Source organism: Rattus norvegicus, chromosome 5 (genome assembly GCF_021556685.1).
Source record: "Rattus norvegicus strain SHRSP/BbbUtx chromosome 5, alternate assembly SHRSP_T2T, whole genome shotgun sequence".
NCBI lineage: Eukaryota > Metazoa > Chordata > Mammalia > Rodentia > Muridae > Rattus > Rattus norvegicus.
Window position 1 is genome coordinate 82,705,362 of NC_141538.1, and position 26,006 is coordinate 82,731,367.

Below are 26,006 nucleotides of genomic sequence, written 5' to 3' on the forward strand. Positions count from 1 at the left end.
CTCCCTGGCTGTCAGGAGCTGGGGTGACTCGTGCTGGTGGCACAGGGATGGCTCAGACCTCTTCCCTCCTTGCGGTGGAGTTTCTGAATCAGTCTTCATGACTCCTGTCCACTGCCTTCTTCATCCTCATGGAGACCCTCCAGCAGCTGCACAGCTCAGAGACCATGGCCTGCTGCCTCTAGAACCTTCAGGGTCTCCTGAGGCTGCATAGCTTAATCCAGTTGTTTGAGAGGTTGAATGAGTGTCTCCTTTGAATACCCCTTTGAGGAGCATTTCTGTTCATACCTGAAAGAATGGAGGAGCAAACATCTTGGATAGAGCTTTTATTATGGATAATCACGCCCCAGATTAGTTAGTAGAGTGCTTGCTTAGCATGCAGGAAGACCTGGGTTCAACCACCACCATTGCATTAAATGGGTATGACGTGTATATCTGTAATCTTAACACATGGAGATGAAGGCAGGGGGATCAGAAGTTCCAGGTGATCTTCTTACTTAGTTTCTGTCAAGTTGACACAAGCTACCGTTATTTAGAGAGAGGGAATCTTAACTAAGGAAATGCCTCCATAAGGTTGGCCTGTCAGCAAATCTGTAGGATGTTTTCTTGGTTACTGATTGATATGGGAGGACCCAACCAGTGGCTCTAGTGCCACTGCTGGGCAGGTGGTCCAGGACTGTATAAGAAAACAGACTGAGCAAGCCATGGAGAGCAAGTCAATGAGCAGCACTCCTCCATAGACTCAGCTTCAGTTCCTATCTCCAGGTTCCTGCCTCCAATTCCTGCCCTGACTTCCCTGAGTGATGGACTGTAAGCGGTGGGCTGAGATAAACTCTTTCCTCTCCAACTTGCTTTTGCCATGGTCTTTATCACAATAATAGAAAGCACGCTAATAAAGTCAAGCCTCAGCTAAATAGTGATTCTCAGGCTAGCCTAGGCTTCATGATACCCCATTTCAAATAAAACAATTCCTCAAACAAAAACATTAAACTCTGCTGGTTTGAATTAAAAAATGATCCCAAATTATGTGAAACACTTGAGATTTGATGGCTTGTTACCACAGTGTAACCGAACTGATTTTGACTAATATATACGCAAATAGCTTGTGCCTTTGCTGTTTGGTCTACTGTAGAGGGATTTAGTTCAGCAATCTTTAATCCTCTATTTCCTCTGGCTGGATCACAGACATGCATTTAGTACACATCTTTAATCCCAAACAATGAAGGTAAAGTTAGTTTGTAGAAGGAAGTACCCATGTTTGAAAGTGATGTCTAATTGAATGGCAGACAAAGTGACACATTAGAGAAAGATTTGACAAAATAGGGTATGCCCAACTCTCACAAGAACAAAGAGAAAAAGAGGAGCTACTTAAGAGGGAACAGTGGAGGGTGGGAGAACATAGTTTTACCTGGACAATTGACAGGTTGTGTCAAGAGAGCAAGCTAGACACAGGTAAAGACAGAACAAGCCAGAGAATGAGAAAGAACCAGAAGATTAGAACAGATTGCCAGAGTTAGTATGAAGCCAAGCAGAGAAATTTAGTCAAGTTTGATCAGTCTGAATGAAGAGGAGTTTTGTGCTAGAACAGCTGAGTTGACCATCTAGCCAGAATTCAGAAAAAGGTTGAAAGGGTGAGCTTATTCAGCATTAAGTCTCAGAGGCTGAAAACATTCTAGACCTTGATAAGATTCTATGGAGGCTAGATGCATCCAGGACTAAGCCTAAGTCAGAGAGAGGTCTCCGAGAAGACAGTTGCATCAGGTGAATAAAAGATACTTTTACAGACCACAGTCTAGTGCTTATGTGTTTACCTTCCAACAGCCTGTACAGTAGATGTCATTTCCACTTTGTAGAGAAAGAAGGCTGTCAGCATCACACTCAAGTTCCCAAAGTAGCAGATTTCAAAGTTTTCAGTCGGATGGTAGTCAGGGATCTTGATTAAGATGACCCAATAGCTAATATCAAACACCCACTTTAGTCTGTAGATAGTTTAGTTTCAGGTTTGTGTAACTAATTCCCTTCTGTGCCCACAAAGTCTCAAAGAAACTTAGTAAGAAGTCCTAGCAAGAAGTGGCCAGGAAGACTGAATTCCCCAGAAGTAACTCAGACTTGTGCCCACTGTCCTACATGTGGACCTACTGAAGGATCGTTGGTTGCCAGGCTGCGTGTCTGCCTCCCAGCTGGGATTCTGAAGTGCTACTGGCATGCCTTTAGGGAAGGCAAAATGCAGTTCAAGATAGGAGTCTTAGGCTATGTTCTCCTGGGTGAGAAACAGAGGGTTCCGAGACAGATGCTGTAGTTCTCAGTCTCCTGTGTACCCAGACTGTGAGGGGAGCGTGAGGGGAGCATGAGGGGTTGGGAACAGGTCCATGCTTCCCCTATGCATCAGTCAGGAAGGGATGGCTGAGCCCAGGATGGGAGGGGGGTCCAGTTTGGTTCCAAGTGAGTGCCAAAAGTACAGAGGGCCTGGAAGAGAGGTCTTTGGGAGTTTAGGTCAGGCTCTTTACAATGAAGGCCTCCCCTGTGGTGATCCTTCATGGAAGATAGTCCTTGCTTGTCCAAACTGCTTTATTCATGGCATATGTGAATGACTACATCTCACACAGGGTGAACCAGGGATTAAATACCTTTTGTAGGAAGTGATGCCCAGGAAGGGAAACTCATTGGCTAAAATCTCAGAGCCTATCTAGATCCCTCATTAACATGGAGAACTCTAGGTTTTTATGCTATGTGACCCGTTGTCACGGTTCTCTTAGTGGGGGTGTCATGGTTACATGTTCCAGGACAGGTAGAGCCTGGCAGGGATCTGGTTCTAACACCTGCCATTCTCAGTTATGAGATTTACCCAGGGTTTTCGAGCTTTCTTCAAGCTTACCAGTTCTTCTGTCTGGTGTTATGAAGCATCTGCCCCACAGTGGGTGATTCTGTTGGGCCACTCTTGTAGAGAGGTGACTGGCACTGTTGCTAGTTGAATCACTGGCCTTGTAACAGCAACAGAAGATGTTGGATGCCATGCTTTGGCGGTGTTGGAAAGAGGAAAAGGTATTGGGTACCTGGCTGTGCAGCTCCAACTCCAGAAGCCCATTGTTGTTTAAGCAGTGGGTCACACTGGTGCCCCCACCCAGCCACTGGCACCTGGGCTCTTTGGTTTCCTGTGGCCTCCTGAAGCAACTCCAACTGTCCAGTTCCTCCACTCTGAGGGCCGGTCACCCTTCTTCACTGTCCAAAGTTCACCTGTCTGTAGAAGGGTGACAAGACTGTACCCTGGTGCTCCTCCTTCAGTCAGCGGGTGGTGATGGGGGTGGTGTTTCTTACAGCTCACTGGCTGGGCTCTTTCCTGAATGAGCCAGGACTCTAGGTGACACGTGTCTGTTCATTTTGCCAGATCAGAGGACAGAGAACTTTAGTGCATGCTGAGTGTGCACAGGTTTTTAGGAGAGTTATCTCCTGCTTTTGAAGGGTGTGCACTGGGTGGGCCTGTGGTATCTGAGACTTCATTTCTCATCAGAAAAGCAAGAAAAACAGTTTAATCCGGAGGAACACCAGTTTCCTTGTCCATTGAAGCTGTGGTGGTGACAATGGGTGTTCATGATCAGTCCCTCTGCCCACTGTCCCCTTTTCTCATGCCCTCCTTCATTTCATTTTATTCCAATTGGGCCTAGGTTCAAGGGAGCAGGATTGTGAAGCTCACAGAGTCCTTGCCTCACTGTTAATTGCTATGTGTCTGAGGGCTAGCTCATCCCTGTCTCTGAACTAAGGGTCACACCAGCAACATAGCTGGTTAACTATATCATCTTCCCAAGGCTCTGATGTCCCAAGGTTGTAAATCTAGCTTATTTTCAGTCTCCCCTCTCTCTGTCATGTCCTGTTCTAGATCCCTCTTGTCTGTGAATAAGCTGTGTTAGAGAAAAAGGATGACAGACAGGTTGGCTGGTTTAGGAAAAGAACTGGCGTGAAAATGCCTTCATGAGTTGACTGTATTAGGAGAGATGGCTTCAAGACCATGTGGTCTACTATTGAGCCTTGATGTGGGAGAACATTAGAAAGGCACAGAGATTCTGTCAGATACTGCATGATAGGTCTTTAAAGGGAGAGAGAGAGGCTTCCCTTTAAAACCTGGGAAGAAGCTCCATTGAGAACAATATCAGAGAGAGAGAGAGAGAGAGAGAGAGAGAGAGAGAGAGAGAGAGAGAGAGAGAGAGAGAGAGAGAGAGCGCACCACCATGGACAATGTGATGCAGGGAGGCCCAGAGACAATTCAGGGAAAAGTCCAATAACTGACTTTCTATCCTTTTGGGGGTAGCAGGAAGGTTCACACTGTGTGAAAGTGAAGTCAACATAGTCTATGCCTATGTGACAAAACACATTGAGGTACCAGGTAGCAGGCAAGACTAGAAATTAGAGGCTATTAGGCACAGTGGGACTTCTTAATTCTCTGTTTCCACAGTGATGGAGGTAAGGGGTGGAGATTGAGAGTGTAGGGGTGGACAGTCCTGATTTCAAGCCATGGGATGTGGCCTCTGGGTGACCAGAATCTTAAAGGGGCAGGCCCATGATCTCACAGGATCCACTTTGGAAATTTCTGATGTAGTTGTTGAATGTCAATCACAGCACACTAGGTCTATTCTCTGGTATCACTGCTGGGCTCTGGCTCTGGCTTCTCACCTACCTTTCCCGTCCCCCTACCCCTCTCACCTCACTCCCTGGGTTACTGCATTGACTGCTCTTGCTCCTTCCAGTTGGTTTTCTTTGAATGAGTCAGAGTATGTCACTTCTGTCCACACAACCTGCTAGTACCTCCAGTGATGGCTGTCAATTTGACATACTTGGGAACACAGAACATTAAGGAATCGTTCCCATCAGACTGGCCTGCAGGCCAACTGTTGGGGCATTTTCTTGACTGATAGTTGGTGTAGGAGGGTCCAGCAAATGTGTGTGCAGTGCCACCCTTGGAGAGGTGATCCTGGATTGTGAAAGAAAGCTAGCCCAACTAAAGTGGGGGGAAGCAATCCAGTAAGCAGCAGCTCTCCATATTTCTGGCTTCAGTTGTCCCCGAAGAGGCCCTCCTACCTTGATTTCCCTTGAGGATGAAATGTAAATCTGTAAACTAAAATAAACTGTTTTCTCCCCATATTGCTTTTGCTTGTGCTTGTTTCTCATGACAATAGAAAAAACAAAATAGAGCAGCCTCCTGCACCACACAGGGTAAGAACCTGTCCTTCCCTGGGTCTCCTCTGGAGAAGTAAGTGCCTTCACCTTGCCTTTACCTATCTGACCAGGGCTGTCTCCTCCTCTTTCCCTTCCCCTCAGTTCCAGCAGGCAGGAACACTTGCTCTTCTTGTTCTGCTTCATGTTCTGTCAGCAAATGTCCACAGAGCAGTGCTCCCCCCTTCCCAACCTCCCTAGCACTTCAAGCCTTTGTTTACAGGCTTCCTTCTCTAACCCTGTCTGGCCTGCTCACCTTACTTCTTTCACTGTCGGGACCCTTGTTCCACTGCTCACAGCTTTATTGTATTCTAGCCTCACCTAGAATTTAGTCATTTGTATGAGCTCAGGCCCTCTGCCAAGGCCTGTGGTATTCTGAGTGTGGCTCCCATTGTGCCTAGTTTCATGGACATTGGTGGGATGAGCGAACTTGGATTTATCCTGCTCTGGTCCTGTGCAAAAGCAGGCAAAGAATCCATGGGTACTTGCAGACAAATATTTATGGAGGATTTACTGGTGCCAAGTCCTGCGTGAAGTCCTGAGAATCCTGCAGTGAACAGGAGTGATGTTTCTGCTCTCAGAGACAGGGATAAATCAACATGACCTTTGGATCCCTGGTCATACCATAACTCAGGGCAAGAGTGGGTGTCTACTCCTTGTTGAATTAATGCCTGGACCTTCTCTGTTGAGTGACACTCAATCCTTTCCAGTCTTCCTTCGGCCAGTGGGTTTTTACTCCAGCCTCATTTATGTCTTTGCCATTCAAGTTAATGGGAAGAGAATCAGTCTCAGTGCCAGGCATACTGACGTCCATTGATCATCTAGGGCAGGTCCTTTGACATCTGAGGCTTGTTTTTCATTTGTCTCTTCTGTATATGTGATGCAGGATTGTATCCCACTGTTTTCAGGGGGAACCCAGGCTTAGAATTGTGACTTGTCCAGGTGTCACAGCCAAGAGGAATAGCAGGACTTCAGTGGCTTCACTTTCTCTTCCATTACTCTCATTCCATTTCAGAACATGGTCCTCTGAAAACTGATGGTGGGGAACTTTCATAGCAAGGCTCCACCTGAAGACTCAGAGTAACATCCTGGTTAAGCATACACACTTTTTACTTAAGTGGACATAGGATATTAATTTCTATAACACCTAGCTGTGGGATCTAGAGCAGTTTTCTTGAAGCTCAGCTTACCTCTCTGGGCAATGGGGTGATAAAACCTGTGCCCAATGATGTGAAGATTGTGGGGCATGCAGTTCCAAAGTACTTAGCATGGCATCTTGTACACAGTAAGTACATATGTCACCAAAAGATGGCGACACAAGGGACATATGACCTGTTTTTTTTGCACCACCTATATCCCTCTTAGTTGGATGTAGAGGCCAAAGAGAAGACCCTTTGTCTTGTCTGCAATAGACTGTGAGCTTGATGTCTTTAGAGACCCCACACCACATTGACCAGGTGAAACAAGGTCACTGTTTAGGTCAAGCCAATAGGCTTCTAGGGTTGGGGAATCCTTTGGGGTCATCTAGCATAGGTGGGAAGCCAGGAGCCAAAAGGGAAAACAGTGGTACAGGCCCCCAGAGCTAATGTCTGCATTGGTGGCAAGTACATTGGTGTACAGGAGTGTGGGGACATTGTCATTCCTTTTGTGTGGAAAGTTCACCCCCTCTCTTACCTTTAAGCTTCTGTCACCTGCTGTCTGTGTGGGCAGAAGATTGTGATGTCACAGAGCTGGGTACTGGGGAATGTTGATGACAGGGGTTCTGAACTGGACCATAAGGCAAGGTGGAGGGAGGCTGCCTGCTAAGTTCTCTGCAGTGGTTCGTTCCACTGTCCACAGTGTAAGGTTGTTGGAAGGGGTATCTTCTGTCCTTGGATTAGTAGGCTAGCTAGGATGTATTCTTCTTCTGAGAGAGCTAGATATACTATGTAAACACAAGTCTAAGTCTTGGCCACTGGCCCACCTGCTCAGTTTTCTGTGCGAGGCCACCTGGACTCTTCTTAACAAGGCTGCCTTTCATCTCTGTGTCTGCGCCACTGTGCTAGGTTGGACATCTGTCCTTTTATGACCCAAAGTCATGCCATCCTGAAAGAGCCAGTCAGAACAGTGCAGTGAAGCAGATACATCAGGGAGGGGAATTCAGGCTCAGGATTGCCTCGTGCTCCAGTAGACACTATTGCTGTACTCATATTACAAATTAGGAAACTGAGGCACACAGAGTCAGAGGCTGGACATTTTATCAGGTTAGGCACTGTCTGCTCTTTTGTTCTAGTTCTTTGTCAGCCTGGCAGAGAGTATCTGTATCACTTGCTGTTGACACTTCTCATTCTGTCCTGGCTTCTGCTGGGTCAGGAACATGCTCAGAGGTGCTAGAAGACAGTCCCTATTGACTGGACTAGGTCCATTAGATAACTTGGATCGTCTTCACCCAAAGGCTTTGCACATTAGCAGTCTTTCTATGCTGTAATCCTCATCTATGATGTGAAGGAACATGCTCACACGTTCCAGGAAACAGGAAAGACATCCTTGGATGAAGGGCCCACCACATACTTTAAACACTTCTATGAGGAATGAATGAAAAAAATCCCCAGGGCAAGAAGCAAGAAGAGTATGACAGATTAGATGGCTCAGGAGGTAAAAGTGATGCTTGCTACCCAGCCTGACCACTTGAGTTCAATCCCTGACCCATCACGGAGGGAGAGAACTGACTCTTGCAAGTTGTATTCTGACCTCCACTTGTAGATCCTAGCATGGCCCCTCCCATTAAACAAACAATTGAATGTAACAAAAATTAAAAGACAAATACTACAACAGTAATAAAGACTGTCTAAGATTAAACCCAGAAACCACACTAGAGAACAAAAGTTAACAAAGGCAAACTAATAAATCTTTTGGAAAGAAAAATTACAGACCAATAAAGTGGAAGAACTTGATAGGAGGAACTGAATCAAACAAGTGACTTTAGTTTTAATCAACTCCAAGGCCTCTACACACTGGCTCAGTGACCTGTCACTGAGCTCCACACCGAATCTTTATGGCAAGCAATGTGAATTTTCAGTCTTGTGGGATTCTGTGTGCCCAGTGCCTGCTGGTGCCAACTACTGGGGAGGACTCCAGATGGGAAGCTTGACTCTGATTCAATAAAAATATCAGAGCATTTTGAACTGAGACACACTTGTGCCTGAATCTTTGAAATGTGTGAAACTCATAAGGACTTTGTGGAACCCGTAGCCCTGGGAGAAAAGGCTAGGGCGCATTTTGGGACAATTGATGGACTTTGGACTTTGTTTTAGTAGGAGATGTTTTGGTGTTTGGTACTTGCTGGAATTAAAGGAGGATGTTCTTGCCTATAAGAAGTGCTCTATGAAGGATTTAGGCAAAAGGGCAAGATGCTTACTCTCAGACCATTCACAGAAAAAAAATATAAATATGGTATAGTATGAGAATAATTTTTCTTTCCCCCTTTTCCCCTAATTATTTTCCTATTGAGACAACTTTCTTGTACGTTTGAAATTATTTCAAAAGTTACTCACAAAGTTGAATCTTTTGTAAGTTATTTAGAAGCGACAACATAAGAACTGATAACTATAAGGATTAAAAGAGCTGGAGGGGCTTGCAACCCCACAAGAACAACAATGCCAACCAACTGGAGCTCTGAGGGACTAAACTACTACCCAAAGACTATGCGTGGATTGACCCATGGCTCCAACTGCATATGTAGCAGAGGATGGCCTTGTTGGGCACCAGTGGGAGGAGAAGCCCTTGATCTTGATCTTGCCAAGGTTGGACCCCCCAGTGTAGGGGTATGTTGGCAGGAGGGGCAGGGAGGGAGGGTGGATGGGGAGGAGAACACCCTTATAGAAGAAGGGGAGGGGGATGGGATAGGGGGCTTATGTTCAGGAAAGGGAATACATTTTAAATTTAAATAAAAAAATCCAATAAAAGAAAAATATGAGAAGGACCAGAGAGGAGAGACATGTCCTCTGATGCAAACAAGGACTTTAATTGCAGGCAGCCCCCCTCCCTGGCTGTCAGGAGCTGGGGTGACTCGTGCTGGTGGCACAGGGATGGCTCAGACCTCTTCCCTCCTTGTGGTGGAGTTTCTGAATCAGTCTTCATGACTCCTGTCCACTGCCTTCTTCATCCTCATGGAGACCCTCCAGCAGCTGCACAGCTCAGAGCCCGTGTGGTGCCACTAGAACCCTCAGGGTCTCCCGATGATGCACGGTTGGAAGGCCCAGTGTTCCTGGTAGTAGCGGTTTAGATTTTTTTTAGGGTATCCTTTTTGTATATTGTATGCAGTCAGCTCTGAAAGAAGGAAAGCATGCTGTTGGGTGAAGGCCTTTGAGCTAGAGTTGGATGAACTGCATGAGTTCCACGGGCACCCAGGCCCTCTGCAGCTTAGTCACTGGGCCTGGTATTACTCTGCATGGTGGAGCCACTGTCAACAGAAGGTCTTGCAAAGCACAAGACCTAGGAACACAGGACACTTGGGCCCATCCTGGCTTAGATGGTGTCCCCTGGTAGGCTGCTGCCAAGTCCCCTTCCCAGTGTGGATCTTAATCTACTTGATCATGGATGAACCAGAGAGGATCTCAGCTCCTTGCCCTCCATTTAAATAGAATAGGTATGTGTGCTCTTGTAGGAGAATTTACCCTTCAATGGACTCATGTTTGCGACAGGGGCTTGACCTATAGGTAAGTTCTACAGTGAGAAGGTCTAAGTGATCCTTGTCTATCAACGGCCCCTTGAGAATAGAGGCTGCGTCAGACCATCTGGGTCCAGGATGAATTTCCCTCAATATGGCTATCTTTTTTCTTATGGTTGTGCCATTGTTCAAGGTTGGACATTTGTTCTTCTGTGACCCAGAGACATGTCAGCCCAAGTGAGCTCTGCTCAGCCCACTAGCATTTTAACTTATTGCTCATTTGACATGTACCCGGTTGGTTTTGGGGAAACAGAGACCAGTACCAGTGTGGACCTGCCACTCTAGAACTCAGTGTGTAGCCTCCAAAGTAGGAATTAAGTAGACTCACACGAAATACAGAGTCAAGACCATAGCATGGTGCCCATAAGAGTACGAGTGCATGGTCGTGGAATGTCTTTCCTTCCAGACCAGCACCTTCTAATGTAGTGCCTAACTTGGAAAAGAATGGCTAGACTCAGACTCTGTGGCCTCCACAGCATCTTCTGGAGTGTGAACACAGCTGGCTCACATACCCTTAGGACCTGGTCATCAGGACAGAGCCCCCTTTCCCAGAGGTCACTAGCAAGACCTCTTTTGGGGACTCACCTTCATAATCATTGCTGGTGGAGGTGAAGTTCTTTTCTTGGCCAACAAAGGCCTGTGCCTTAGGTCCCTTGAGGTTTTGTTCGCATAGCTCATTCTTCTCAGTCTTCAGCAAATCTGACAAGAGAATTCCATGGAAGTCGTATGGGAAGGCTGAGCCAATCATAGAAGTGAGGGTATTGAACCAACTGAAGCACCACATAGGTGAATGGTGGATATTATGGGATAGGGAAAAATCTGAATCTGTTTCTTCTTTGAACAGATGCTGAACTTAAAAAATACATATTGTTAAAAAATGGTTTATTTATTCATGTATTTTATGCACAACGGTGTTTAGCCTGCATGTATATCTGTTTTGAGACTGTCAGAGTCCTGCAACTGGATTACAAACAGTTGTAAGCTGTTATGTGTGTAATGAGACTTGAAGCTGGGTCTTTTGGAAGAGCAGCCAGTGCTCATAACCACTGAGTAATCTCGCCTGCCCTAAAAATATGTATTTTTTTAAAGCATCAACTTTTTTCTTGTTTCTTACTTTTAAATTCAACACGTGTATCTGTTTCAAAAAGGAAAAATGCTTCCAACTCCTCTCCTCCCAGACACACAGTTTTTCCTTAAGCATATTTTTACCGTAGCTTATTGGATTGCCTGTCCTATGTACGTGGATCATTTCCTTCATATACATTATATACATTTTCCCCATGTCAGTACATTAAAAAGTAGTAGTTGTATTCACCTTTATGGATAAGTCAAGACTTGTTGGCATTGGAGAGTGGCTCAGTGGTTAAGAGCACTGGCTGCTCTTCCAGAGGTCCTGAGTTCAATTCCCAGCAACCACATGGTGGCTCTCAACCATCTGTAATGGGATCTGATTCCCTTTTCTTGTGTGTCTGAAGACAACTACAGTGTACTCCTATACATACAATTAATAATTCTAAAAAAAAAGACACCAATTGACTAGTGTGCGTGTAGACATTTTCCTTCAAGTTTTACTCCTATTAAGATAGGAGTGCATTATGTGAGAGCCTTTATGTACTTCCAGAGCAGTAACAGAACATCTGAGACAGGCTAAGCCCTCTGGGGCAGGTGTGACAGCTTTGTCCCTGGCTGTATAATGAGCGAACTGACTCTGCTTATGGCACAGTTGTTTTGGATGATAGTGCCCACCTCAGAGCTGCAGTGCAGGTTGAGAGATGCTCGTCCTAAGCCCACTGAGGCATGGTGGGGGACTCACCTAGAGTTGAACAGTGCTGCCCACCCGCTGCTGAATCAGAGATTGAACACTGTCACTCTTAGGAAAGGGAGGTTGCATTTTTAAGGTTTTGATCTTCATTTTTAGCATGAAACTATTTTCAGAAGCATTTTAAAAGCTCCCATGGGCTTCCGTATGTTCCTACCAAGAGGATTCGCCTCTGCCTCTTGTTTCATTTCATCTGAGTAGGACTGTGACAGATTTCCACCATAACTCTGTCTTACTGTGTCCCAGTGAGTCTTAGCTTTGCCTACTTTTGATAATAATCCTTTTTTCCCCTTGGACATCACTGGATTTGATCCCTGTCTTTTCTGTCCTAGGCCACCAAAGAAGTCTGTGTTATAAACTGGGGGCTGAGATACCTTCTCTGTTTTCCTCTCCTTCCCTGATACAGAATCATGGGGGTCTCTTATTTCAGAGGATGAGATGAGAAGGAATGGTGGTATGTCCTGGACTTCAGTGAGGAAGAAATACACATTCATTTTGTAAGCCATCAGAACTTCAAGGCTTCTTAGCAGAAGATTTTATTCTAGTCTTCCCATGCCCACCCATTCCTACTCTATCACCACTCCTCTGATTCCTCAAGTGTATTATTATAAAGTGTATATTCCCGTTTTACAGGATTGGATAGCTGAGGCACAGACAGATTAGGTGACTTGTTCAACCCCTGTGACAGAACTGAGACTCAAAGAGGTGTGTCAGATCCAAAGGCAGAGAACTTTAATGTCATCTTATATGCCATTAGCCTTGTTCCTTAAATTACAAAGTGTATCCAGATTTACCTAGAGACCATGCCAAAACACAGCTTCTGATTGAACAGGTCAGCAACAAGGTTCGAAGATGCACTTTATTTTATTTTGAGGCAGGGTCTCATATAACCTGAGCTGATCTACAGCTCACTAAGTAGTGGAGGATGGTCTTGAACTTCTCATCTCCCTACTCCACCTCCCAAGTTTATAGATATGTGTCACCTCACTCTGTTTGCTTTTAACGTGGTGTTAGCATTGGACCTAGGATTTCAGGCTTGCTAAGCAAGCCCTCTTATCAACAGAGCTACATCCTCAGCCCTAAGGATGCCTTCCAAGAAGCTCTCAGGTGATGCAAGACCTCAGTCCACACTTTAGGCAGCAAACTTGAGCTCCCTTGTCTGTCGGGTATGTTACTAGCTACCTATCCTTCATCTCATTTTAGCTTGCACTTTCTTTCACTCAAAAGTTGAACAGAATAGTTATAAAACCACTCGTGAACCTGAGGCTAGGGAGCATCATGGAAGACGGGATGAAAAGACTCCAAGAAACAGAGTTCAGGGGGTTAGCTGTGGGGTTGTGTTTCTGAGTAATGTCAGAAGCTACATGATAAAGTCTCTGCCACATGACTACACAAACATGGCTGAACAAAGAAGACACCAGTAACCATATCCAAGTGATGGGGGAAAGTCCACAGCCTCGACCCTGCACTAAGAACTATAGGCAACTAGGGGATGCTGAGGACTGGAGAAATAAGTCTTCCTGAGACAACCCTTCCTAGGCATCCCTTTCTACAAAAGGTATTTAATACCAAGTGATCAACCCTGAAAACATACATAGAAGTAGTAGAATGCAGACTGAGCAGTTTCTACTTACGTATTTAGGAATATATGTACATACTTATATGTAACAATGAAAAAAAGGCCATGGATATGAAAGAGAACAAGGAGAGGGTTTGAAGGGACAAAAAGAAAGGTGAAAATGGTGTAATTATCTCAAAAAATAAAAATAAATATAAAAAGAAGGAAATCTGGGGTCTTAGGAGGAAGGTGTTAAACTGAGGTTCAGGGAGGCCAGGCAGGGTGTTCTTGTCTGATACCTACTGAAGGTTGGTGGCTGGATCTCTTGGCTTGGAACCTTGGTGCTTTCAATAACAGGTTCCTCACAGTCCCAGCAGCATAAACTGAAGATCTTCGAGGCCAGGGTTTGGTGGGCCGCTGTAGGAGGTAAAAGAATGGGAAATAGAGATCCTTGGATAGAAATTTCCTATATTGGTTAGAAATTGTTTATGACTCTCTGTGGTCAGGAAGCCCAGGTTGGTTCTGTCTAAACTGCTGTGTGGTCTTTGTGAGTGTGTGTGTGTGTGAGTGAGTGTGTGTATATGTGAATGTGTGTGTGTGTGAGTGAGTGTGTGTATATGTGAGTGTGTGTGTGAGTGAGTGTATGTTTGAGTGTGTGTGTATGAGTGTGTGTGTTTGAGTGAGTGTGTGTGTATGAGTGAGTGTGTGTGTGTATGAGTGAGTGTGTGGTGTGTGTGTATGTATGTGTGAGTGAGTGTGAGTGACTGTGTATATGTGAGTGTGTGTGTGAGTGGTGAGTGTGTGTATGTGTGAGTGAGTGTGTGTGTGAGTGTGTGTATATGTGTGAGTGTGTGTATGTTTGTGTGTATGAATGTGTGTGTGTATGTGTGAGAGTGTGTGTGTGTGTGTTCATGTGTATATGTGGGAGCCAGAGGGCAGCATCAGATATCTTTGTCAACCACTCTGCACCTTGCATTTTTGAGAGAGATCTCTCAGTGGTCTTGGAAAGAATGGCTAGCTAGAAACTCCCAGGTATCTTTGTCTTTGCATCTCCAGTGCTGGAGTTGCAGGCATTCTGTGCCATGCTCAGCTGTTCATGTGGATGCTCGGGCTCAGACTCAGGTCCCTATGCTTGCATAGCAAGTATTTCTCTGACTGAGCCACCTCTTCACCTAGAAGCCCTCTTTAAGACACGCTGCTTGTGCTATACAAAATCTCCTTACCCATAGAGAGGAAATGAAGGCTCTACTCTGCCAGCTTCGTCTGCAGTGGAATCACCAGGGTTGAAATTGAGCTCAGTTCACTAGGCAGGTCTGGTCTGTTTCCTATACAAACATAAGACCATAGTTGAAAAGCGCTCGTCCTTCATCTGTGTCCGCACTCCAGCTAGGACCCACTGCAGAAGGATCTTAGCTCCTGCAGAAGTCGTTCACTGGTAATCAGGCTTTAGATAGCTCTGTGGTCTACCCCCATTTCTAGGTACATATTCTTGGTGGTGCCTACTTTACAAAAGCAAAGTGTTAAATATATGCAAGGTGACTCTGTAGTGGTAGGTTGGCAGTAATGTGAAGTCAGCACTCCTTCTGTATTCCCCTCCAGACCTCATTGCTTCTAAGTTACTCTAATTCCCAGGTCCCATGGCAACATAGAAGGAAATACATGTCACGTAGATTTTGTGGGGCAATGGACCATGCCATCAGACAGATGAACTTTCAAAGTTCAGAATCCCGATAAAACTCTTAATTGAGAATGGCAGGAGTTCGAACTAGCTCCTGACCAGATTCCTGTTCTAGAGCACATGATCATGACACCCTGCTAAGAGAACCATAAGAACCTCTCATGTAGCATAGAGCCTAGAGTTCTCCATGTTAATGAGGTATCTAGGGGCACCGTATGTTTAGTCAATGAACATCCCTTCCTAGGCATCCCTTTCTACAAAAGGATATTTAAACTCTGGTTCACCCTGTGTAAGCTGTTTGCATCCTCGTCCACCATAAATAAGGCAGTTTGGACAACCAAGGACTGTTTCCTTTATCAAGGACTGCTGGGGATGGGGAGGCCTTCATCTTACAGAGCCTTGCCTAGTTGTACTGTCGAAGGCCTGTCTGTGTTCCTGACACTCACTCTGAACTAAGGTGGATTACCCCTGCCCTGGGCTCATCAAAGGCCCATGGGCCCCCATTTCCAACTTCTTGTGGTTCCCAGCGGCATCCGGGTGCACAGGAGGATGGGAGCCCCTGTTCCCAACTCTTAGAGGTTCCCAGTGGCATCTAGTTGTCCAGAGTTTGACAGCCTCTGGGGTTACAGCCTCTGTTCCAGCCTCTACTATTTTCACCCAGAGAAACAGGAGCTGAGACCCCAACTTAGACTGCCTCCTCTGAGCGGAGTGTTGGCATCCCATGGGCCTGGCACCCTAGAGGCAAGGAAGAAATGACACTTGGAGCCTCTGCATTTAATGTAGAACCACAGGTTTAATTCCCAGTGTGGACATTTGCCATATGGATTGGAGTAAACCCCTCAGTGGTAAGAGGAGGTTACTCTGAGCAATCCCTCCAAGGATCTTTCTCATGTCTGTAGTGCAGGAATACATAATCTTGGTTTAGTCCCAAACTTCTTTTATATATCAACCTTTTTAGACCCCTAGATATGTCCCACTTTGGCGCTGTGCCAAAACTTTCTTTTAGGGGATTGTTGCCATCGTATTGATCAGGTGTCTGTCATCCCACCCAGCTCACCATGTGAGATGCCTGTCACTGTCACTGTCACTTGTTCCTTTCTTGACTGCTGTATGGGTCTCAGGTACCAACAGCTCTTGCACAAATCATTTCAATAGTCTCTTAACTACTCTCTCTGTTTCTCTTGCCACTAATGAGTAGTGTGAAAGCTAGGATTCCCATGTTAATATATGTCATAATAGTTCTGCTCAATATCTCCAGTGATAGAAAGAAAAGGACATAACAGATGAAGAAATACAGTGTTGAAGAAAAATGACAATAATAGGCATTCTAGTTCTAAAAAAGTCGCAGTGGGGGCCTAAGAGATGAGACAGCAGGTAAAGGTACTTGCTTCCCAGCCTGACCTTATGAGTCCATCCCCCATGGCCCACACGGAGGTAGAGAACCAACGCTCATGAACTGTCCTCTGATTTCCACAAGCATGACATGGCACACAGTATGTGCTCATGGGTATATGTGCATGTGTGCATGAGTACACACACACACACACACACACACACACACACACACACACACAAAGGGATAAATAGGACACTACAAGTTACACACAAGGAAGTAGAGAATGGAAAAATGTTAAAAGAGTAAGAATAGCAGTGAGTGGGGAGCGGTTGCACAACTAAATTGTTCAGGGCCAGAAGGATGGAGATGGGGCAGTCGAAGATTTTGAAGCATGAATAACACACTCCTCCTCCCCCAATTTTGGTGAAGAACTATAACCTAAGTACTCATAGAACACCAAACATAAAACTTTTACGTTACTCCACACGAGCCAAATAGTGAAAAATTAAAGGAAGAAAAAGCTCTTTCAAGTGTAAAAATCAATAATAATAGTACTACAAAACATACATTTGCATATAAGGAGTAAAAAACCAAGAATGACAACTGATTTTGCATCAGAAACAATTCGAGCTAGAAGACAATGGAGTAACATCTTGAACTACTGAAATAAAAATCCCAGAACACTCCTGGAAACATTTTTCAATACTTAATGGTGAAGTAAAAGCACTCACAAGGAAACAAGGTAAGAATCTGTGCTCAGAGACTATGACTAAAAAGTTATAAAAGTTCTTAGGAACATGTTTGGCTTGGAAATACAAACCTAAAGTAAGCAGGAAACACGGAAAGAAAGACTGGCCTGAGAACTTTATGTAAAAGGGATCTGTTAACCCCCTATTTTTCTCCCTAACAAGTCTTTGTCAGATTCTTAACATTTCTCAGAAGAAACCCCAAATTTCTTACCTGGCTTTAAATCAAACTGTCACATTCTGCCCCCCTCTCCATAGTCAACGGTCTCAAAAAGTCCCCTGCCTTCAATTCTGGTGATTTCTTAATCAATTCCGTTCAAGGCATACTGGTTACTTTGTTGATTAAAAACCCACCAAGCTCCCAGCTCAGAAATTTATGCTTACTTCAACCTCTGACTGGAATTGTATTTTTAGAAATACATTGTTTTTCCTCTCAAGTTTTGTTTTTATGTTACCTTTTTTCCAGGGACACTTCCTTTAGTCACACAATGAAGACTTGTATCTTTTACTGCTAAACCCTGCTCCCATTTTTCTGCCATTTTTGGACTTTAACTGTGTTTACAATCTGCCTTCCTTCAATGGGTCACAGGACAGGAATTATGGACTTGGCTCAATGCTTTTCTTAGTGTTAGCACACAGGGTGGTGTGGACAGTCAGTAAATGATTGTTGAATAAGCCAACCAGCACCAGTTCCTCTTTGTCTTGGGGTTGTAAATTCTCGAGGAAGTAGTACATTTGGTAATAATTTTTGTGTGCCAGGCTGAATCTTGATTGCCTTGTGAGTCTCTCTAAGTTATGCTCTGTTTACTGGTGGGAGCTATCCATCCCCGTCCCTACCCTAGCTCCTGTGGATCGATTGTCTTGTGTGTCCAAGCTCCCCATTTTTCACAATGATCCTCTCACTCGGAGTCCAGAGCCAGATGCTTGCCTCCTCCAACCCCCGACACCTATCCATCAATCTTTGGACTTCGATTTCCCAGTATCTTCTCAGTCTGTCTGTCACCATCTATTGCCAAAACCACAGCCACCATCCCTCCTTACCGACCACTGCCCAACCTTTCTCCTTGACTTCTTCCCCTTTCTCAAGCTAATTACACGGCCAAACTGCAAATCTGATACTATCACTCCTGTGCTAAGGCCTTCAAAGGGGCTCCTCATACCCATGGATCCAATTCCTTCTGTGATTCTACTGTTAATATCTTCCGACTGAGCATCTCTGGCTTTTGCTCACCACACTGTAGCCAGTGCTGGAGGAGCAGTCCTCTTGTTCACACTTCTGTTGAAGGATCCTATAACACACTGTTCCCTGAAACCAGAGATGGCATTACTTTGTGCCTTTACTCCTCAGACTTTAGCCCTCAGCCTGGGAGTTACAGGAAGTTGCCTCTCGAAATTAAGATGAGCTTTCATACCCACCCCTCCTGCCATGTAGCTTAGCTCACAGTCTGTTACTGTATAGTGATTGCTTAACTCAAGCTCACTGCTACAAAACTACATGCTGAAAACATGGTATTTTAACTGCCTGCTTAGTGGTCAACTATTTGTAAACTATTTTTGAGGACCTACTATGTGCTGGGTTCTGTTTGGGGCTGGGTATTCAGCAATGAACAAAATAAAGATGGACAGATGTCTTACTCATGGGAGGCCAGTGGTGACAGGTTCTTTACCTCACAACTTTATTTCCCATGTCCTTAGGATCCATCCTGTTTCTTTGAAAATATTTGAACAAACACGGACCTTCTCTCCCTTCTCCCATCTGATCTTTAATACACACACACACACACACACACACACACACACACACACACACACACACACACACACATTTGCATGTAAGTGAGTCTTCATAGTGAGATACACCAAGTAGAATAGACACATGTCTCTATGATGTAGGACTGTGGACCAGGAGGCCTGAGTGATGAATTTAATCCCTTTTCCAATAATCTTTTTGGATCCGCTCCCTGGTGAGGGCTTTTTTTGGGAGGGAGGGGCAAGATCTTAGCCCTGGTGAAGTTCACAGAGCTCTCTTCCATGGATTTTTTTCCCCCAGGATTCATAGCAATAGAAATGTATATAAGACACTTAGATTTTCTATTTAGGAGATCGATCATTTAGCAAACACCTTTGCCATTAATCTGCCTGAGTTTTCCTAGTTGTTCTTATGGTGTGATTTATCTTGTGCACCCGTTCCTTTAAAGTATCCCCAGTTGATAGACAACTGGCCCTTAAAGAATTCTTGGCTGCTTGACCTGATAACCTTCAGTGTGGGTTATATCTTAGAGTTCTGGGAACAGGATAGGACATATAAAAGTCAGTCGAGGGGCTGGGGATTTAGCTCAGTGGTAGAGCGCTTACCTAGGAAGCGCAAGGCCCTGGGTTCGGTCCCCAGCTCCGGAAAAAAAGAACCAAAAAAAAAAAAAAAAGTCAGTCGAGACTGAAAAGGGGATTGAGCTAGCAGAGTGAGAAGAGAAGGCAGTTGGTACAGAAGATATTATTAGGAGACAGTTAAGCCAGGAGAATCTGGTGAGCAGATAGGTTACAACAGTTGTTATAGTTTGGAGCTGCAAGTATTGGGAAAACTGGGAGGAGGGACGGTTTAAGCAGACTATTGGGGAACTGAGGGAGGAACGGTTGGGAGAAACATTTGAAGGGACTGGGCTAGAAACTAGAGGGAGGGCTGGCAGGGAGAAGAGAACTAGTTACTGTTTGTAAAAACATTTTATTTCGTGGTTTACACTCAATTTCCTTCATTTATCCAGGCATTGGCCTCATCCTTACTTTTTGTTTGAGGTGGCCTTGCATGCGTGACCTGCAGAAGAATGATTTCCAAAGAAAAGAGTGGGTCCATAGGTCTGACCAGCCCCCACCACAGGTCAGCGTGGAGAGCTCCGGCTTGAACTTCTGCAGCCTGCTGGGCTGTTTACTTAAAGGAAATTGTTGACACTTTGTCTCCCACTCTCTGTAACCTTGGTGAGCACACACTCTGTCTTGTTAAATCGTGAACCAAAGTCACTCCACTTAGCCTGTGCCCTGGGGTGACTTCCGGGTCATAGATCGAGTGGTCTCTTCTACCTACTAGTCGATTAGGTTAAGACACTGTGCTGATGCATTATTCTTTAAAATTGATTGTAGTGTGGATCGCTCCTGTTTGTCATAGTCCCTGTATATTACTTGTCCCATCTTCTTGAAAACACTGTTCCTCACTGCTCCTCATATCCTCAAGTCTAATTTCAAGTCTAATTAATTTCAACAATTTCACCCAATGACGTGGACTTACCAAGGCTATTATAATGAACTTTTTTTTTTTTTTTTTTTTTTTTTTTTGGAGACAAGGTCTCACTGTGTAGTCCTGACTGGCTTGCAACTTGCTATATAGATCAGGCTTGACCTTGAACTCATAGAGATCCTCCTGCCTCTGCCTCCCTAGTGCAGGGACTAAAGCCATATGCCAATACTCCTGGCCTCTTATGAACTTTGGATTTTAAGAACAAGGGATTTCAAGGGGGACATTAAAAACAAGAGAAGACTGTACGAACTGCTCCACTCGGGGCCACCTTGCCTGGCATGCTCTGGAGAGGAAAACAAAGGAAGAAGAAAGAACAAAAGAAACTGAAAGATCCCACTCCCACTCAAACCTTCTGAAACCTACTTTCTTTGCCTCTTTCTTTTCCCACCCAACTTTCCCCTCACACCCACGTATGCTTCTTTTATAGCTAATAGCTCAACTTTAACACATAACAGCCCCGAAAACTCCTATGTCAGATGCTGGATCCAGTGAGGGAGATTTAAGATAAGAGTTGGCAGAGTGCAAATGTTGAGACTCCTCTCAAATTTCAGAGCAGCAGACAGTGACTGCATCTAATTCTGGCTTCTGTTAGCCACTCACTGCCCTGGAATTTCATATCTGTGCTGAGATGTTTATTTAATACTTTATCATCAACAAAGGGGAAAAGTTATTTAAAAACAGGGTGGAGAGAGACCAGGATATCTAAATAATTTTTGTATAATTAAAGAGCAAAACAGACTTGAAGAACCCCTTTGAAGGCCACTCTTGAGGACAAAGACGCAGAGTCACAAACAAAAGGAAAATGAGTCAATGCTCCAAGCACTTTTGAGGAATATTCTTGGGTAACCAAGAGGTTTATTTTGTATTAAAGGCTCAGACCTAAAATAGTGATAGTTTGAACAGGAATGGCCTCATAGACTCATAGATTTGAATGCTTGGTCATTGGAGAGTGGCAATGGTAGGAGGTGTGGCCTTGTTAGGTGTGTCACTAGGGGTGGGCTTTGAGACTCCAAATGCTCAAGCCAGGCCCCCAGCCCCGTCTCTCTCTCTCTCTCTCTCTCTCTCTCTCTCTCTCTCTTTCTCTCTCTCTCTCTCTCTCTCTCTCCCTCTCCTCTCCTCTCTCTCTCTCCCTCTCTCTCTCTCTCTCCTCTTTTCCTGCTGCCTGTAGGTCCAGATATAGAATTTTCAGCTACCTCTCCAGCACTTTATCTGCCTTGTCTGCCTGAGTGCTGCTATTCTATGCTTTTTCACCAAGATGATAATTGACTAAACCTCTGAAACATAAGCCAGCACCAATTATAAAAGTTGCTGTGGTCATGGTATCTTTTCACAGCAATAGAACACTGAATAAGACATAAGGAATGTGGGGGGGGATAAATCTGAATGGGAAGCATCATCTTCACTTGAACCATTGTTGAAACGCATACTGTTTGAGGTCCATTTCTAGGTAAGTCAGAATCTGATGTTCATATGACACCATTGTGTTTTCCTACCCTGGTGGAAACTAATAGCCTTGTGTCTGCCATATGGGGGTAGTAGAAATGCTTACTTGAGGAGGCTTGCTATTAGGTTGGGCATTAGTCTTTCCAGTGCTGTCATTCCAGGGTTAATCATTCTGTGCAACAAATACTTAGGTGATTTTAAGTGGCTGACTCCCTGGTACCTATTGTAGGTGATGTCTTCTTCCACAGTCTGAAGGACTAGAGCCCTTGACCCTCTGGATCATTTTCACTCACTGTAACTGACACAATCACATAGCCCACACCTGATGTATAACTGGGTAACCTTGACAGCTATGGGTTGTATTATAAAATGTGTTTGTATTTTGTTTTGGCCAACTATGGTGCCTATACTATTGCCAGCACTTTACATGGTATCCTCGTAGGTGGAGTCAACCTAGATCTCAGCTAAAGGAGTAGGCACCCTTCAAAAGTAGATGACTGTGTCTAGATGTCTAGACAATCACAGGTAATTCTGAAAAGCCCTTCTTCTTCTTCTTCTTCTTCTTCTTCTTCTTCTTCTTCTTCTTCTTCTTCTTCTTCTTCTTCTTCTTCTTCTTCTTCTTCTTCTCCTCCTCCTCCTCCTCCTCCTCTTCCTCCTCCTCCTCTTCCTCCTCCTCCTCCTCTTCTTCTTCTCCTCCTCCTCCTCCTCCTCCTCTTCTTCTTCTTCTTCTTCTTCCTCTTCCTCTTCCTCTTCTTCCTCTTCCTCTTCCTCTTCCTCTCCTCCTCTTCTTCCTCCTTGTCTCCTTACATAGGCTGATCTGGATTCCTGCTTCCTTCCTTCTTTCCTTCCTTCTTTCCTTCTTTCTTTTTTCTTCCTTCCTCCCTCCCTCCCTCCCTCTTGATCTTTGCAAGTGGAAAGATCAAAGGAGGAGGTGGTGACAGTGGTGAAAATTTGGACAAGCTTTGAGGATCTTCCTACAGCTATGATTGAGAGAGCTGTGGGAGGTGACAAAGAGGGGAGAAGAGGGCATCCACAAATCCTAGGCACAGACCCACTTCCCTGGGAAGATGCTAACAGATTATCACGAGTCATCTTGTAATGAAAGTGCTACCGGCCAATCTGAGGGAAGAGTTGCACACTGGTGTCACCTCATACTAGAAGGTCCTAGATGCTCAAGCACTTCTTGTCTCTGGAGTCCCAGCAGTCTGTAGCCTTAGTGCCTCCCCAGACCCTTATGCACTGGCCAAAAAGCTCTGCTCTATCTGTGGTGCAAACACAGCTCGCTACTTAACTGGAAACCAACTCCATTACTGTGTCATATGTTAAACAGGTCTCTCTCCTTCAAAATAGCTTGTGCACACCCAAGAAAACATAAATATACAAACTCCCTCTCCCTTAAACACGCACTGCATTGTGTACCTTGTCCTTTTTAGTTATAGACCTTGGAGATCACAGCCATTGGCTGTGCTGCAGGAACTTAGAATGGGGCTCTGTGTAGGCTGCCATGCTCCCCATATCTTTACCTGGAAATCCTGAGGATAAGGAGTTGCACATTGCCTACTCTTCAGAGTTGGGAAATCTTTTTTTTTTTTTTTTGGTTCTTTTTTTCGGAGCTGGGGACTGAACCCAGGGCCTTGTGCTTCCTAGGTAAGCACTCTACCACTGAGCTAAATCCCCAGCCCCGGGAAATCTTTTAGGGAGACCAGCAATGCACTTACAAAAGCATTATCTGGAAAGTAAATCTTTTTCTGAGGCAGGGTCTTATGTAGCTCAGGATAGCCTTGATATATATTGCCAAGGATGACCTCAAATTTGTGATCTTCCTCCTTTTACTACCCAAGTGTTGGCATTAACGGTGGGTGCCACCATTCCTAGTTTATGTAGTACTGGGGATGGAACCTGGAGCTTCATACGGGCCAAGCAAGCATTGTGCCAACAGAGCTACATCCCTAATCCCTTGGGGTGTAACTCTTTATGATTGCTTAATAGAAAAACAATGTACAGCTTCTTCAAGCCTCAGCTCTTCGGTCTGTAAGCAGAAAATACCATCTATAGCAAAGGGGCTTGTGACCAAGAGTGATGGAATGTGGCCAGCACAGCTTTTTGGCATGCTGTGAAGCCTCAGGATGTAAGGTGATGCTGATGTGGAGGGAAAGCCAAGGGTGGCACAGACTTTCATGCAGTACTATAGCCCATCTCTAGTTGGGGACAGGAGTCAAAGAAGAGGCTCTAGACTTGTCCCAGGGAACTGTGAGCTTCAGGTCTCTGGGGGCTTCAGAACATGCTGACCACGTGAAGGAAGGTCACTAAGGTGAAGCAGGCAGGATTCTAGAGCTGGAGGAGTCACCTAGGCTCGTTCAGCACTGGTGTGGGGAGGTGGCAGCCGGAGAGAGAAACAGGGTAGAGGCCAAGGGAGGATTGTGTCTGATACTGGTAGCAGGTCAATAGGCATCCACAAGTGTGGGACACTGCCATCCCTTTAGTGCGGGATGCCACCCCTCGCACTTTTAAGTCTTACCTTTGAGCCTCACTCACTTGTTGCTGGCAGAGAGGAAAGGAGGCTGTGACGTCACAGAGCTGGGAACCAGGGAATGTTGGTGACAGGGCTTCTGGACTGGACCATAAGGCGGGGAGGAGACAGGCTATTGTGACCTGCTGACCCTCCCTATAGTGGTCTACTTTTCTGTGTGTGTTGCCAAGCTGGTCACCATTGCTGTCCTTCAGGGCACCAGTAATGCACATTCTCCTGTGTGAAATACTTTGAGGGTGTCAGACCAGGAGGGGGCGCTATGGCACTACATGCAGAAAGCATGGGACGGGGTCTGTCTCCTAATGTCTCTGCCTGTTAACCTCAGGTCTTCATACTTCACTTGTCCTTCTGTAAAATAGGAATAATAGTTATTCGTCCTCTATAAATTTCCAGGATGAAATGACATCAGAGTGATAAACATAGGGCAGGTGCTTGGATGCTGTAGTAACGATTCCACGGAAGGGGAGTGACATTTCTTCCCAACCTATCTTCCAGAAAAAGAGGAATTGATTTCTAATGGATTCCTAGAATCCATTTTCTCACCCTGTGGGGTAGGCTTTCAGTTCCCCACTTGGAACATCTTGTACTGTTTGAGGAAGTCACGTTAGGTGAAAACCCACTATCAGTATTGTCTTTGAATGCATGCAGAAGTCTTGGTACAACAGAAGATGGAGACAAATGTCACCTTGTGCTGGCCTTATGTGCTGGTGGGGGATGGGGGCTAGGCAATCTTTAAAAGCACCAGTGGCAAATAGCACTGCTACGTAGGAGCACTAAAACGTCTCAGGTCTGGCTGCCAATCATCTTCCCTTGCACCGTTGTTGAAACTTGAACTGTGTGGAGGCCGTTCCTAAACACGTCGGAATCTTAGGGACTCTAGAGATGGGTACTGGTGTGGTTTCAAAGCTTTCCTGGTGATCTCTGTGTGTAATCAGGATGTACTAAATTGGGGCCGGGGAGATGACTCAATTGATAAAATGCTTGCTGTGCATGCACGAGGACCTGAGTTCAAGTCCTAGGACTTAGGCAAACTGCTGGTGTATGTGTAAGTATGCACAAATATACACACACTATAAGCTGAGTCTATTTTTTGCTGTTTGTATACATATGGTTTCAGGGCTGACCATCTTGTATTGGGTAAACAGTTAAAGGCTCATCTGTAGGGGAGGCTAATTCTCCCCTAACAGTCATTAGTTGTCTGGGAAAAACTCTTAGTATTGGAACTTGTTAATTTGAAGTAAGTCACTTTACTTTAAAAAGGATTATGGATGTTGTGGTGTGCATTTTTTAATCCTAGTGTTAGAGGTGGAGAAAGGGCTGGCTGGCTGAATAGTCCAGCCTAATTGATGAGCTCCAGGCCAACAGAGACCTTGTCTCAAATGTAATGATAAACTGAGTACAATGCAACATGGCTTTAATCCTACGACTTCCTGAGGCATGGGAACATCTGTGTTCAAGGCCAGCCTGGTCTACATAGTGAGACCTTAACTCAAACAGGTAATCAAACAAAAACAAACAGCAACAGCAGCAATAACAAAACAAAAGCTAGGTAGATGCTGTTCCTGAAGACGACACTGAGGATGCCTGGTGTCTGCTGGACTCTCCATGCAAATGCTTATACACTAAGAAGGTGCTGAATTACAAAGTGGGAATCACATGACATACCAACATGGTGGCTCTCAACTCTAGGCTGCTTCTTA

General features: G+C 45.0%; 1 protein-coding gene and 1 long non-coding RNA gene across 4 annotated transcripts; both read right to left on the reverse strand.

Moving 5' to 3' along the window:
• Positions 1-5,684: 5,684 nt before the first annotated feature.
• Positions 5,685-7,605, reverse strand: LOC102553131 (uncharacterized). Its single transcript, XR_015620938.1, has 2 exons — positions 6,877-7,605; positions 5,685-6,269 (listed from the first exon to the last, which is right to left on the reverse strand). It is a non-coding gene; the product is annotated as an uncharacterized LOC102553131 (long non-coding RNA).
• Positions 7,606-9,184: 1,579 nt separating this feature from the next.
• Tex48 (testis expressed 48) lies at positions 9,185-24,368 on the reverse strand. Of its 3 annotated transcripts, none has more exons than XM_087551121.1 (5): positions 17,503-17,650; positions 14,511-14,612; positions 13,591-13,704; positions 10,496-10,609; positions 9,185-9,510 (listed from the first exon to the last, which is right to left on the reverse strand). In XM_087551121.1, exons 2-5 carry the CDS (start codon positions 14,512-14,514, stop codon positions 9,407-9,409), a joined length of 336 nt encoding a protein of 111 aa, XP_087407247.1. In that variant the 5' UTR covers positions 14,515-14,612; positions 17,503-17,650; the 3' UTR covers positions 9,185-9,406. The 3 variants fall into 3 exon arrangements, with proteins under 3 accessions (XP_087407247.1, XP_087407248.1, NP_001386259.1); XM_087551122.1 differs by lacking the exon at positions 17,503-17,650 and adding an exon at positions 17,262-17,499; NM_001399330.1 differs by lacking the exon at positions 17,503-17,650 and adding an exon at positions 24,295-24,368 and having other exon boundaries at positions 9,189-9,510.
• Positions 24,369-26,006: the final 1,638 nt, after the last annotated feature.

Excerpts from the sequence above, each read along its gene's own strand:
- Tex48 (XM_087551121.1), bottom strand. Across the intron at positions 10,610-13,590 it reads GATCCAGCCACCAACCTTCA|ATTTGCTGAAGACTGAGAAG; the intron begins GTAGGTATCAGA and ends TTCTCTTGTCAG. Across the intron at positions 9,511-10,495 it reads CACCAGCAATGATTATGAAG|AGCTGACTGCATACAATATA; the intron begins GTGAGTCCCCAA and ends TCCTTCTTTCAG.